This window comes from Gamsiella multidivaricata (genome assembly GCF_025024155.1).
Source record: "Gamsiella multidivaricata strain RSA 2152 chromosome Unknown BC939scaffold_19, whole genome shotgun sequence".
In the NCBI taxonomy this organism is placed as follows: domain Eukaryota; kingdom Fungi; phylum Mortierellomycota; class Mortierellomycetes; order Mortierellales; family Mortierellaceae; genus Gamsiella; species Gamsiella multidivaricata.
In genome coordinates this window covers 376,177-390,814 of record NW_026251727.1, presented here as the reverse complement: position 1 = coordinate 390,814, position 14,638 = coordinate 376,177, and the positions used below count along the sequence as shown (strand labels likewise).

General features: G+C 48.7%; 4 protein-coding genes across 4 annotated transcripts; all 4 read left to right on the top strand.

The window, feature by feature from the left end:
• Positions 1 to 82: 82 nt before the first annotated feature.
• Positions 83 to 1,243, top strand: BC939DRAFT_475515 (uncharacterized protein; the record flags this gene model as incomplete). Its single annotated transcript, XM_051558502.1, has 5 exons — positions 83 to 218; positions 307 to 389; positions 500 to 615; positions 743 to 856; positions 952 to 1,243. 5 exons carry the CDS (start codon positions 83 to 85, stop codon positions 1,241 to 1,243), a joined length of 741 nt encoding a protein of 246 aa, XP_051414196.1.
• Positions 1,244 to 1,506: 263 nt separating this feature from the next.
• On the top strand, positions 1,507 to 3,841 carry BC939DRAFT_445919 (Alpha/Beta hydrolase protein). The gene is made up of 2 exons (XM_051554870.1): positions 1,507 to 2,046; positions 2,544 to 3,841. The coding sequence occupies exons 1-2, from the start codon at positions 1,699 to 1,701 to the stop codon at positions 3,774 to 3,776; spliced, it is 1,581 nt and encodes a 526-aa protein (XP_051414195.1). The 5' UTR covers positions 1,507 to 1,698; the 3' UTR covers positions 3,777 to 3,841.
• Positions 3,842 to 3,846: 5 nt separating this feature from the next.
• BC939DRAFT_445917 (histidine phosphatase superfamily) lies at positions 3,847 to 4,884 on the top strand. The gene is made up of 2 exons (XM_051554869.1): positions 3,847 to 4,049; positions 4,154 to 4,884. The coding sequence occupies exons 1-2, from the start codon at positions 3,900 to 3,902 to the stop codon at positions 4,799 to 4,801; spliced, it is 798 nt and encodes a 265-aa protein (XP_051414194.1). The 5' UTR covers positions 3,847 to 3,899; the 3' UTR covers positions 4,802 to 4,884.
• A 7,642-nt stretch (positions 4,885 to 12,526) lies between these two features.
• Positions 12,527 to 12,691, top strand: BC939DRAFT_383940 (uncharacterized protein; the record flags this gene model as incomplete). Its single annotated transcript, XM_051551781.1, has 1 exon — positions 12,527 to 12,691. A coding segment is annotated over one exon (165 nt), but the record flags the coding sequence as incomplete, so codon positions are not given.
• Positions 12,692 to 14,638: the final 1,947 nt, after the last annotated feature.

The following is a 14,638-nucleotide window of genomic DNA, read 5'->3' as shown; positions in this document are numbered from 1 at the left end:
TTCTTTCTTTCTTTCTTCCTTTCATCGCTTTCTTCTTCATCTTCATCCGAAAACACTAATTACCCCATCCATCTACCCAGCCATGTCGATTACAGCGTCCACAAAGACAAAGTACAGCGACATCAAGGACATCGCCCTCATTGATTTCCTCGGCGTCCCTGCAGAACAGACACTCAAAGCACATGAAATTTGGAAGGACCAGCCTACGGTCGTCATCGGTGTGTTCTATCTTCTGTATCTCATTACCATCTTTGTCTGAACCTTGAGCTTGATACAATGACCAACATGGAATACAATTCATAATAGTGATTCGCCGCCCTGGATGCCAATTCTGCAGAGAAGAGGCCAAGATCTTCCACGAGAACCGACAGACGATCGAGCAGAGTATGGTAAGGAAGCATACCCTATCTTATTTATTTTTTATTATTATTTTTGAACCATAAGAAATCAACCTGGCAACTAACATAGATGCACGATGTGTGTTGCGGTGTATACGTAGGGCATGAAGATGGTGTGTGTCATGCACGAGAAAGAGGGCTCAGACACCTTTCAGAACGAGTTCTGGCATGGCAAAGTTTACTTTGACCCCGAAAAGGCCTTCTACAAGGCCCTTGGGTACGCTGCAATAGATATATCCTCTTCATTCTTAACTATGGACTCTGCCTGGCTTTGTCATCCTATCTTGAGCAAATGCACTGATTGCATATACACAATTTACATATATGTTTTTATGCGAAATTAGTGGCGGTCGACTGCGCGAAGGAGGTTGGGAACAAATGATCAGACCTTCGTTCTGGGTTAACCTGGTGCGGAACAAACAGTCGGGCGTCAAGGGTAACTTTGAGGGTGATGGCCGGTAAGCTCCATTTCTTTTTTCTTTCATTTACCACCATGACATGATGTATATGATGTGTAACAAACATTGACTCGCATTTGAATCGCTGCTTTTAGTATTCTTGGCGGTCTCCTGGTGGTCAATGCAGATGACGGCGGCATTGCGTATGAACACATCGAGAAGGTCTGGGGAGACATTGCGCACGCGGACAAGGTCCTTGAGGCCTGCAGTCGCGTCTCGGGTGTGGCCCTGAATAAAGACACGAGCGCCAAGGCCCAGAAGGATCATGATGCGCTTCATCAAAAGATGCAGCAGTCGTCTGTGGGCAAGGGTCAGGCAGGCGAGGGTGCTGCTTGCGCAGCGGCGGCTCCTACCTCGAGCAATAGCGCGGGTGCGACCACCGCATAGATCGCAAGGAACGCTGTGCTGTGAATACGGCACAACACAGCACAGGACACGACTACGATACGACAGGACGCAACTGAATTATGATGATAATAAAGAAGAGTGACACTCAGAGACATATGCGTTTTGTGCAAGGGTAGACAGAAAGATGAGAGGTTCTTTCATTTCCTTTTATGGAGCTGAATGCCGTTGAGGAAGGACGCCTTTTACTTTCCCTGCAGGACACACGACGCATGACCCTACGCGCGTAGCAGTATCTTCCGGCACCGTAGACGACTGCAGCCAGGAACCCCCTTCTCACGCTCTGTTCCCACACTCCACGCTGTTAAAGGGCCCTCCCTTCGTTTTTGTCTTTTTCTCTTCTTTCCTCTCCTTCATTCCCATCAACTCCTCCCTCTTCTTCTCATTCCTCATCCCCCCCCCTTTTTTTTTTTTCTTTCTTTTTGCTGCCTCGCACAATGGGTTTCTCCAAGCGCATCGCTGTCGCGTGCGTGCTCTCGCTGGCTACCTCGGCCCTGCTCTCCTCTTCCAACACCGCCCAGGCCACCCCAGCCCCCGCTCCAGTCTCATTCGACTCTGTCCTCGACGATGCTGACCGCTTTGTGGATCAGACCATCAACCAGCTCGAGTTCAACTGGAACAACGTCGACGAAAAGGTCCACGAGGTCCTCGACGACCTTTCTGACAAGTTCAAGTCCAAGCTCGGCGAGGCCACAGAGTGGGTCAAGACCCTCACTCACGAGAGCTTCCCTGGTGTCCAAATGCGCCTCAAGGAGCCCAAGCTGTGCGATCCCCATGTCAAGCAGGTAAACGACCTCATCCCATCATCAAAAAAATAAGCTGTTTATGTACTCGTCCCATTGCGTCCTGAAGCAAGGGGTGGTCGTTCTGTGTTGGGGTCGTTCTGGAACTCAGCATCGTGTGGGACTTGGCAACGTGTATCTGCCTTCAGTCTCACCCACCCCAGCAATTTTCCCCTCGTATCCGCATCATTGCTTGACTTGCAGTTGATCGTCTCAACGTATTGTCTGTGTTCGTTGCGGATGGTGTTATCTGATATCATTTGTGGGTGTTACGTTTACCTACTGGAAACATTTATGCCCATCCATCTACTTTGTACCATCTCATCTGCCGTCGGCATTGACGTCCCTGAAAAGGACGCGACATCTTTTTCTCCCCTGAAAAAGATGGAGACACGGGGTCATAATGCGCAATGGATCCATGGGTATTAGCGGGGAATTACATCATCAGAAAGATGCCCAAGGCTGACCTGATGGACTTTGCATTTGCCACCGAATCATAGTACTCTGGATACCTCGATGTCGGTGCCGATAAGCACTTCTTCTTCTGGTTTTTCGAGTCGCGCAATAAGCCCAAGTCGGATCCCCTGACCCTTTGGCTCAACGGCGGTCCAGGATGCTCTTCGCTCACCGGACTCTTCATGGAGCTGGGACCCTGCAGCGTTAAGGAGGACGGTTCAGACACGGTCTATAACCCCCATTCCTGGAACTCCAACTCTTCGGTCATCTTCTTGGACCAGCCCACCAATGTCGGATACTCCTACGGTGACAGCGTCTCCAATACGTTCACTGCTGCCAAGGATGTCTACGCTCTTCTTCAGGTTTTCTTCAAGGAATTCCCAGAGTACCAGCGTCTGGACTTCCACGTTGCTGGTGAGAGTTATGCTGGCCATTACATTCCCGCTATCGGCAAGGAGATCAACGACGAGAACAAGAAGATCGCCACGCCCATGCTTCGTCCCCCCGGTGTTCAGCATATCAACCTCGCTACGCTCATGATCGGAAACGGACTCACTGATCCTAAGACCCAGTACGAATACTACCCCGAAATGGCCTGCAGGAACTCGTACGGCCCCGTCTTGAGTGATGCCCAGTGTGACCAGATGACTGCAGCCTACGATACCTGTGCTGACTTGATTCAGGCGTGCTACGATACCAACTCGGTTTTCCGCTGCTTACCCGCTGCTTCGTACTGCAACAGCAAGATGATCGGGCCTTACCAGCAATCGGGACAGAACCCTTATGATGTTCGCAAGAAGTGCGAGGGTGAGGGTGGTCTCTGCTATCCTATTCTGGATGTCATCAAGGACTATTTGAACCGCGAGGATGTCATGGAGGAGCTTGGTGCCCAGGTCGAGAAGTACGAGTCTTGCAATATGCAGATCAACATGCGCTTTATGCTCCAGGGCGACTGGATGAAGCCCTTCCATTTGATGGTGCCCCCACTGCTGGAGGATGGCATCCGCATCTTGCTTTACTCTGGAGACGCCGACTTTATTTGCAACTGGATGGGTAACAAGGCTTGGGCTATCTCGCTGCCCTGGTCTGGCCAGGCCAAGATGCAGGAGAAGAAGGACAAGAAGTGGTTGGTAAACGGTCACCATGCTGGTGATGTCCGCACCTCGGGTCCCCTGACCTACCTCCGTGCCTTCGGAGGCGGACACATGTTGCCCTATGACAAGCCCGTCGAGTCGTTGGCGATGTTCAACACATGGGTCTCTGGCAAGAAGCTTTAGATGCTGCCCTAGTCCCGCTGTCAATCCTGTACATGAATAAATGCTATATTTTAAGATATCATCCGACGAAACTTTTCTGCTCTTACTAAACTACTGCAATTACCCAGATCTGATTTCATCAGCATGAAGATTGTCCTTTTCCGCCATGGGCATTCGCTCGCCAACCAGGAATCAAGGATCGTCTCGTCGCTCGAGAACGGTACCCGGACCACGGGTGGACCTGAAGGAACAGGATTCGGATTGTCTGACAAGGGCAACCAGGAGGTTGAAGAAGTATGGAGCGTGCCCATTCTTGCACATATGCTGTTGCTGTCGCGTTCAATAGTGCTGGATATTGACGATACCCTTTTGCGCTTAATGCTGTCTGGCATGTTCAGTCGGCAGAGTCGCTAGTGAACCATATTCTCTCCACTATTGAGCCTTCAATGCATACTTGGGTTCGCATCCTGACATCGCCATTCCTGAGGACCCGCGAAACCGCGGCTATTGTCGACAAGGTGCTCCGCACAGCCTTTGCCGCCCACACCCACCGTCATGAACACCCGGCAGCGTCACCCTCGACCCCATCAGCCAATAAATCAACTGTGTCGATGGAGGTAATCCCCAAAGAAATCCATGATCTGCGGGAGCGTTTCTTTGGAGAGTTCGAGATGGAAATGCCTTCAGACGAATTGTACGCGCGAGTATGGCATGAGGATGCGTCTGATCCGTTTCATGATCGGTTCGGAGTCGAGAGTGTTGCCGAGGTGACGAAGCGGATGACGGCCGTTGTTAGAGACCAGGAATTTGCGGAGAAAAAGCGGCTTGAGAGGCCATATGAATCTGACGAAGAGCTACTCGTAGCTAAGCAGACGAAGATATGGACCATTCTTGTGAGCCATGGCGATTCGCTCCAAATATTGCAGGCGGCGATGCGTGGATGGAGTGGGGACCGGCACCGGCAGGTCGACCATTTGAATACCGCCAACTGGAGGATTGTACAGTGGTGCGAGGAGCTGGCTGAGGCACACCCATTGATCCGTTAGATACATGGGCCATATCCTGTACAATTACTTTCAAACGAACGCAACCTTTCTTGCAATAAACAATAAGGACATGTTCACGGGAGGCATTTAGTACAATTCCTATTCAAAGCTGCTCGCTTTTTATCTACGAGGAGGTTCTTCGCAAGACCCGGCGGCCCATACTTCATCCGCTAAGGATACATATGATATCTGTGTTTAACCTATCGGAAGGACTACTATTCACTTCATGTGTGGGAGGTGAAGTAACCGTACGCAGCCTTTATCGCGATCTTTATCAGAGATAGCATGGCACTCATGAATTCAAAAACTATGGCGGGAAATAGAAAGTGTCGATATACTTACAAAGTGATTAGAGCATGGCGCAAGGCGACCCGTGTTACGGTGGCGCGTTAGACTAATCCATTTATTAATCAGCGGTCTATGGTGTTGCGCCAAGCGGGTGCAGCAAGCATTCATGGGGCATCTGTACGCATGGGGATAAGATACTCATGTCTAGTAGCATACCTACGCAACAAAGTCCGTTCTCCTCCAGGATGGACCATGCGGACAAAAATAAAGAAAAACAGGGACTTCATTGGGCCAAGCTCTTTTTCACCCGTACTTGCAATTCACGCGTTTAAAATACTTTTTCTTCTACAATTCAGGTCCGAATCGCATTCGTACAGTATGTGCGAGCGTGCATTTGTACTCGGGGAGGGGGACCTGTTATGGTCTACAGAGCAAAGGAGATGGTGCAACTCCGCTCATGCTGTCACTCTCGCTTTCCATGTTCCTGTGTGGATAGATGTGGAATTTTTTCGATGCTGGCCCTTTTGCCTACCCTCTCTTATTTGTTTCGATGGACCGATCCATCTTTGTCGTCGGCGCAGTAATTCAAACAGGTGTTTGGGCCAAAAGAGCTGCTGTCGTCAAAGCAAACCTGGGAGAGATAGCCAAGATAGACTAATACAGAAGATATACATATGCCCAATCCTTCACTTCTCATTTGTCGCGAGTTTAAAGCTCTCCTTTCTCCGTCCCTCCTTTATTCTCTTATTCATTCTGTGTCTCTGAGCGATACTCAAAGTGAACAAGCTGCGAATGGAGGGGGAGGAATGGAAGGGGAGGAATGGAGGGGGTAAAGCAGTAGGCTGAGGTATCAGGGTCTAGACAAAAGCCGCAGTTGATAAGATGATACACTCGAGGATGTCTCTTGCTGTGATGGCCGTGCCCTCTAAGCCGTTGTGCTTTTTGCATTCCTCTACGATACGAACCGCACAGCCCTGACGCACACATATATGCCATCTTCTAAAATGCGCGTGAAATAGGTACTTGGACATATCCATGAGGCCAATGCTTTCCCGTTTGTTTATGATCCCACTCTCTGTCCGATCTGTGTGCTAAACAAAAGATAGCCGTGGCGCTCTGGGGCACCTACACCAAGAAAAAAATAACAACAAAAAAACCCTCCCCCTCTTACCATGACCTCCCTTTCATCCTCCGTCGTCTCTATGTAAGTAAGCAACAAAAACACATAGTAGGATAGTCTTTGGGCATTTCAGGGCGAGCGGATTTTTAAGCACGTCAATAGGAACACATGGTTATGAGTGCGACAGATTTTTTTTTTATTTTTGTGAGCGCAACGACGGCGGATTTCCTGAGTGGTGGGTTGCGGTTTGAAAAGGTATCATGATTCTCAACCCTTGTTAAATAAAAAAAAAATACCAAAAAAGGCATAGGTCTCCAACCTGGAGCTTCCGAATAAATTATTACCCACAGATCCAAGGCGAGACAAACGGGCGAAGCTGAGTTGCGAGACGTGGAGAGTGTCCGACGGGGGAATGCTCAGTAATATGATATTGGGTAAATAAGGATATACGAGAGCGGTTGATGAAGAATATGAGACAACCTTCTTTATGATTGACCAAGGAGAGCATGAACCGGGTCGGCGATATAACAGAATAATGTGGATTTGATGTAGCACATTTCTTGATCGAGAGAGTGCACAACGATCTGCTCTTAATGAAGGTTCAACTGGCCATTCCACAACAATGGCCAGGGGGGGGGGGGGAGGGGAGTGCTCATTCAAATATGCGTGTGTATCGATCAAGTGGAGGGCGACCTAAGTAATAAAGCGCCAGAAAGATGCATGGTGCACGGAATGAGACAGGCCGATAGCATAGGCTGGAGATGACCCTGTTATCTGTTTCGCTTGCGAGGGGGGGTTTTTTTTTCCAAGGGTACTGACACTTGATTCCGCGGCGTAACAGTACAACGGTTGATTTTCTCCATAGGTAAAAAAAAAAAAAAGATAATGCGGATATACCACTGCTTCCTTTGGACGGCCACTTAAGCTGGCAATGATGGAGTTCTCGTCAAGGCTGATGTGTACACTTTAGGGTCGTCCCACGGTGATGGTCCTGCGCTAGCAATAGGTGGTTACATAAGAACGACAACAACAATATCAAGGGTGCGTTCCCCAGGAGCGAAGGGTGACGAAAATTCTTCAGCAGGGCTTTCACATGCGAGCGCAGGGACCACATCCCGTTATCCCATGTCAACGATGAGAAGAAAATGGCGAACCTTTGTAAGTGCAAACATTGCTGCCATTTGTGCGGTGATACCGAATTTAGAGTTCCATCCACGTTTTTTTATCCTTCACAAGGTTGGATTCCTCCTCCACAAATATCTCGATCCATCCTTCACATGCGAATTTCACAGGCTTGTTTTTTTTCTTTCTTCTTTCTCGCTTACAGTGTCGCAACAGAGACACAGGGCCGCCAAATGAGGGTCTCCAACGGTTCTCTTTATTAGGCAAACAATTCTGGTGCTAGGGAGGAAAATGACCCGGGTTATGGTTTCAGCATTCTTGGACTCGATCTCTCTCGGACCTAATTCTGTAGCATGATTGCACAGCATCCCGCGGAAGAAAATAGAATAAATAATAAAATTACAGCATAACGTGCGCCTGTTACGCATGTGCTGCCCACTCATGATCAATTTGCTGTCTTTATGAGTCAAGGTCTTATTTTCAACCTGAACGTCCGTTTGGCTCGGATGCAGCACACTTCTGCTGCATACGCAATTTATGTTGCGAGTGTTGGGTATACGCAAGATGTCGCGTTGTTAATGCTGCGTTGGAGGTTCCCCCAAACATTTCGCAAAGAGAGGTTTCTGTCTTGGTGTCATGTTGAATTATCCGTGCTCACGTTTTTGTGGCCAGCATCTTGATAATACGATATGACAAACCAAAGGGTCCTTTTCTGTGGTGAGAACTAAGCAGCGCGCGGCGGGGATAATGAGATGATCCTGAAGCGTGGCTGAGAAAGGCACAGGGCTCATTGCTATGCGGCTCGGTCGGGTTCGGGTCGTGGACCGGATAAGGTCATCTCCACCCGCTTCCATCCGATTAGGGAATGCAAGAAAAAAAGACTCCATCTTCGCAAGAACCATATTCCTAGATACACACCCTTACGCGTTGCTTCCAAGTCCACGTTGACCTCATTCAATTCTGATATGTATATTTACAGACAGATCAGTGAACCAGACTATGCTTAACACCTCTTTTCCCCAGAGAAATGAGATGGGCCATACACGTTCCCAACCTGGGGTTGCGTCAAATTGCAATCGCGTAAGGCAATGGACGGAGTTAGCATTTGTTAAAATATAACGCATCTCGAGAGCCGCAATAATCTCAATAAAGTCCAAAGAAGGCAACATGACCGAGCCCTGGGACACATGTATGGTAGCCAGTCGATCTTTCGATCTATTTCACCGCTCTTTCCATCTGCTCTACAAATGTATGACAACAGGACGTTGGGAAGCAGCGATCTTTTAGAAGGAAGAGGGGGGAATTGGCATCCAGCCGCCTTGTTTGCAATGACTGACAGTTTGCGCTTGTCTCCTACCATGCCCTAGATTCTCTTCTTTGCCGTAGGAAACCGCGTATGATTTTTGCATGTCTGTACACGTCTGTGCATACGCACGCGCTGTTGGACCATGCCGCAAACGCCCCATGTGCCATGCATCATATCACAACATATGCAGCTGTGCTTTCACATTTCGCATCGATACTTCGTGGAAGTGCAATACAGGTTCATATCAAAGCGTCTGCTGGACAGTTAGCCACGCAGAATAACTCATCTTGCCTATATAATTGTTAGACCGCACGATACTTTCGGAGCATGCCAGACAAACAGTTCAATAGCCGCCTTTCATTTTGAACAGGACAGCGTCTTACATCCTTAAATTACTCCTATTTGTCTAGACATTTGCATTTGACGGAGGCCGATTCGTCTGCATAGATGTGGAGAGAGAACCAAGACCGAGTGGAAGAGTCCTACTCCGATCGTCATGACACCGCTTTTTGAATTTATTTCACAATAGATGGCCGACCGGATTAATTCGCTGCCGAATAATTCGAATAGCCGCGTAGTCGTGTAGTCGTACACCGTAGACACCGGTGAGTTGTATGATTGTCTAGTCTGCTATACGCGACTCCTCGTACCATCTCTACCTTCTGGGCGACTCGACTGGCGATCATGCCCGCCCTCCACACTCGACCTTCTACCCTCTAGATTGCTTGCGAACTTTCTCTTTAGCCCAAACAATACGGAAGATCGGGCAGGAACAAGAAGGTTTTTCTACGCGAAGAGATAGCGAACCCCCCTTTTTGTGGAGCAGGGATTGTTGTCGTATTTATATTAGATTCTATCGAGAAAGAAGATCTAACCACTATCTTCAGTCTCAAACAGGTGCTTTACAGTTTATAGGTTGTGAAAAATAACGCTTTCCCTCGCGAAGTTACCTCGTTCCTTCATCCCTTTTTGCGATACGGTTTGCTTCGGGATGACAGGCTAGAAGATTAGGGGGAGGATGATGACCCAGGTGTCTTAAAAATTGGTCCATGCAACATTAAGACATCCGAATTGGCGCTGTCTCGTATATGTAGTATGGTTATGCGGGACGTGTGCACGAATATGAAGGGAGACTTGGCAGGCATCGAAAAGGCGAAGGGAGAATATAGCGTCGTTCAGGAGACGGCAATTACTAGGGCGCTGCTTGCCAAGACTCGCCTGGACTGGTAATTTAAAATGAACTCGCAGTGTTTGTGGAGAATATTGGAGAGTATAGTAAAGATGACAAGCTGCGCTGGTTTCCCGGCAGCGAAGCAGACCACGCGCTTTGCATAAATGGATCGAGGTTTCCAATGCGTTTGTTGCATGATGGCCATATAGTCAGACGTGTGGAAATTGTTACAGGGAGCTGCATTTCGTATGCGCGAGTGGACGGGCCATTCGGCATTACTGCCTCAAAAAAAAAAACGTCGCAATGGCGCAATATGAAGTAGCGGTGGGACCGCTTGCTCTGTCGAACCAGCGCGCCTCCACAGACAACCCCTCGTCTGGTAATGTCATTGTCTTTGTTTTCTTATCGACAAAGGCGGGAGTGGTTCAGGCAAGGGGTCAAAGGCGCACTGTCCACTTTACATGACCACCATCCCTGATTTTGTCGATAGTACCATAGAAAAGGACCCATCGATCGAGGAGACATTAATGGAAGGAAGGGTCAATAGGAGCAACTACTACAACCCTCCGCGTTAACAGAGGTCATAATACGAAGATTAACATGACCTTTGCTCGCTTAGGTGGTACAGGGACGAAACCTCTTGTCCCCCAAGCGAAGCGCGTCTTTACAGATCTACCCGTACCGCTGAGCCGGCCTTGGCTGTATGATGCACCAAGCTCAGCAAACCATTCCCTCGGTTCCAAAGTTCGCTGCCTCGAGCCATTGGTTTCGGCTAGCGGCTTTCGGATGCTAGGTTTTGGTCAAGCCTGGGGTATGTCCAAACGAACAAGCCGGATCGGAAGTGGTACGTGTCCCTTTTTCGATCTACAGAGAAAGAGAGAGAGAGGATGGGGAGACAGACGACGTTTGAGCCACAAATCTGCTTGTTTGTCAGATCGCATCGCTAGCCGATCTACGAGAGACGCGACAATCACAGCTAGGCAGATAGAGGGACCCAGATCTATGCCAGCTCGACAGGATGGGTGCGTCGCGGTGCACTGCAGATTGGAGAGAACGTGTTTGTGGATTTGGATTGGCGACCGCGAACAGCTGTCCCGATCGTTATCGTGCCTTCAGGAGGAGTGGTAATTTCTACCGCCAGCCTTGCCCAGTTGTCCCGTCCATGTCCCTGTGGTACCCATCGGTCTCTGTCCTCCTCTCCGCTCTCTGGCGATTTGTATTCGCCCAAAGAAGGTTTTCTTTTGCTGAGTATTTTTTAATAGGTTTTTTTCTTTCCCAGCACTCTCCACATTTTTTTTGTCCGCTCACTTTCACATGCCAACCCCTCACGAAGAGGAGAGGGGACGGACCAGGTGTATTTTGGCATCTTTGGAGTACAACCCCTCCACCACTGCTTCCTATCCTGTTCCCCCCCTTTTCCACAGAGTACCCGTGGCAATTCATTCCTCCTGGCCGCTCTTTATATGTTGACATATGCGAAGGGGAGGCAAAAAAGACTCCTCCAAAAAGGAAGGTAGACTACAATTGGCACTTTACAATGAACGTGGAGAATAAAAATAAACATGAATAACGTGCACAAGAGCATCACAGAATGGTGTGCTTTCTCTTTTGATGCATCCTACTCAGTCTGGATCCAAGTACTGATCGGTCGGTCCCTGACTCTGCTCCTGTCATTCTTATGCTGACCAAGATAATTCAACATGAACACAAAGGACCCATCCTGAACACTGGACATCCAATCTGCAGAGACGACGAATGCAGGGCTAAGTAAGCTATAGCAGAGGGAGCGAAGGTCATTTGCAACCTGGTTGTGTATCTGATATGCTACGTTACTGGCTTTGCTGAGCGGGGTAAGGAGTGATAGTGGAGCGAGAGACGCAGCGTAGTAGGAACAGTAGCGGACGCTGTTGTGATTTGTCGTCGCAGCTGGCGACGATAAGACGACATATGTTTGCATGTTTGCGGCTGCCTTTTTTAAACGATGGTTTTGTTTTTTAATTAGAGAGGGTCAGTAAGGTCCTCCTCGTCATTATCACTATTCAGTCGCAATAGAAAATAAAAGTACCCGGCCACAATCACACCACTTCTTCTGTAAAGAGTGTCTCCGCTTCGCTGCATATACTGCATATGGAACAACGACCCAGTTCCCACCACAACACAATTCAGACACAAAGAAAGAACAATTCAATAGTAAAGTAAAATAGGGTGCAAAAACGAAGCGAGCCATGCCACAGCAGCAGGACCCTCGCGCGCATGTTTCTGATCCGTTCCTCCATCCTGGATTCGTGCCTGGTATAAAAGGGAACCCGCATCCCTCTGTCCCCGATCCCCTTTCCTCTTGACAATCCTCACACTTTCTTTCTTGACACATCTGAACGACACGTTTTCCTCTTCTTCGTTCCCTCTTCACTGACTACTGCACACTCATTCAATCTCCTCCTCCCTCTCCCCTCCATCCTGCTTCCACAAGTACGCACACCCCTTGTTCCTTATCTCGGCTATCTCACTTCAAAAGTCAAATAAAAGGCCTCAACCATTCTCCACATTCCCTCTCTTCCTCCCTCTTGACCCTTCATATACCATCACATTGCAACAATGTCTTCAACCTCACCCTTCTCGCTCGCCGCTATCATGAACGACCCAGCTCCAGATTCCAGCGCGCCTGCATCCCCCAGTTCCAGCGCTGATTCTGATCATGAGTCTTCTGAACAGGCCACTCGTCCTTACGAATGCCATCTCTGCGACAAATCCTTCTTCCGCCTTGAACACCAAACCCGCCATATCCGCACCCACACTGGCGAGAAACCACACCCATGCGACTTCCCCAACTGTGACAAACGCTTCTCTCGTTCCGATGAGCTTACCCGCCACATGAAGGCCCATACCTCCGCCTGCAAGAACGGCAACGCAGACGTCCTCTCTACATCTCCCCACCATTATGCAACATATCAGGACTATCTGCAGGCATTGGAGTCGGCCGAATGGGCAAGGAAGCACATCTGCCCCGTTCCCAACTGCTACAAGTCCTTCACACGGTCAGGTCACCTTGCTCGCCACATTCGCTCGCACACCTCAGAAAAGCTGTTCGTTTGCCCCATCGAAAGCTGCGGATTGGGCTTCACCCGCTCAGATGCCCTTCGCGAGCACGCCAGAGTCCACGTCTCCAGGAGCCGTAGCCGCAAGTCTCAGTCTGGCAAGAAGTCTGCTTCTCATTCGCCTGCCAGCACTGCCCGTTCGTCCATGTCTCCTTATCCTCAGTCACCATCCCACTCTGAGTCCGAGGAGTCCGCAACGGATCTTCCGTCCTGGGCCAGAATGACCCCGATCCACCCTCCAAACACAATCCAGTCTAACCTGGACCGGCCCTTTGCCTCCCAGCACGGCTCATTCGCGGAACATGCTGGCATGCTTCAGACCCCTCCATACTCGCCTCCTACCTCGCCTCGTTACGGCAGCTCCAGCTCGAGCAGGTATGCAGTCGCTCCCTACCCACAGTTCAAGACCCAGGCAGCACCTCAGCCAAGCCTGCCTTCGTTGATGGAGGCCAACTATAACCTTCACCAGCACCGTCGCCAAACCAACAATCATCGTATTACTGACATCCTGAACGGCTCAAAGAACTTGTCACTTCCTTTGCCAACACCCAGCGCAAACAACAACAGCAATACTCTGGGCTTTGGAGCAGAGTTCAGCAGGACATTGCCTCCCATCTCGTCCTTGCTTCCCATCTTTTAATATTTTTCTTTATTCCCTTCCGGCAGTGCCTAACATTCATTGCTGCCGTTGTATATAGCCCATGCTCCGTATCGCTTTTTCTTTCTCGCTTTCTGTAATATTGCATCGCTTTGCTGTACTTTACATATATGATCTTTTCCGTAAGAATCAACCACCAAAAAAAAAAAAAAAAAAAAAAAAAAAAAAACTACAACCATACCCGTTCTGATAGCTAGTACGAGATACATAATAAACCCTTCAATGGAATAATAGACAAAAAATAACTGCATCTGATCTGATTTAGACGCGGCGCTTCGCATCCAAGGCGCCCTTCTGCCGCAGTTTTAAACAATTGTTGATTGATCGCGTCAGACTAAAAAAAAAAAAAAAAGTCGCACGCTTTGACACGAATATGCCCATTAGCTTCTGTTCTCGAAGGGGTGCATAGAAACCCGAATGAAAGCTGGAGGTACTATCGAGAATCTGTATGCACTCCTTCCCACTATCACGAGCCGGGACAGCATGCAAACTCCACGTTCAGAAGCTCTACGAATTCAGGTGTTTAGAAATGATAGCGGCCTCTTCTCAGCTTGGTTCTGGCCTTTTTACATATAGTTCTTCTACACTTGCTAAGAGAACATTTGTAACATGAATCTGTTCTGTGTAAGGAAACGAAGGCTCTCAGAAGGAATGATAACGGTCGTGTATGACAATGCCATTTACGTTGACAAAACACAAACACTGTTTGCAATTTGTTGAAGTTTCGTCCGTGGACGCGCTGTGGTTACTTTACGAAGGTTTCCCTGTGTTTGTGTACAAAAAAAGTCCTGTAATTGCTTACTTTATTTGAGCCGCGCACGTTTGTGCCTTTCCCCACCTCTCAGCAGTTTACAAACATAGCTGCAACGTACGATCGCTTGGTCACGTCGTTGACTAGATCTGTAAACATTTATCCATATTTTTGACCAAGCAACTGGACACAGGAGGGTACAGGATTATGCAATTACAAAGAATAAGGTCATGGTTCCTCATTTCCTGAATACATCACGTATATCACGCATGCTCGCGTTCTATCTTTATTGAGAATGTGTGGAGTAGGCCAATAACTGTTCTCAG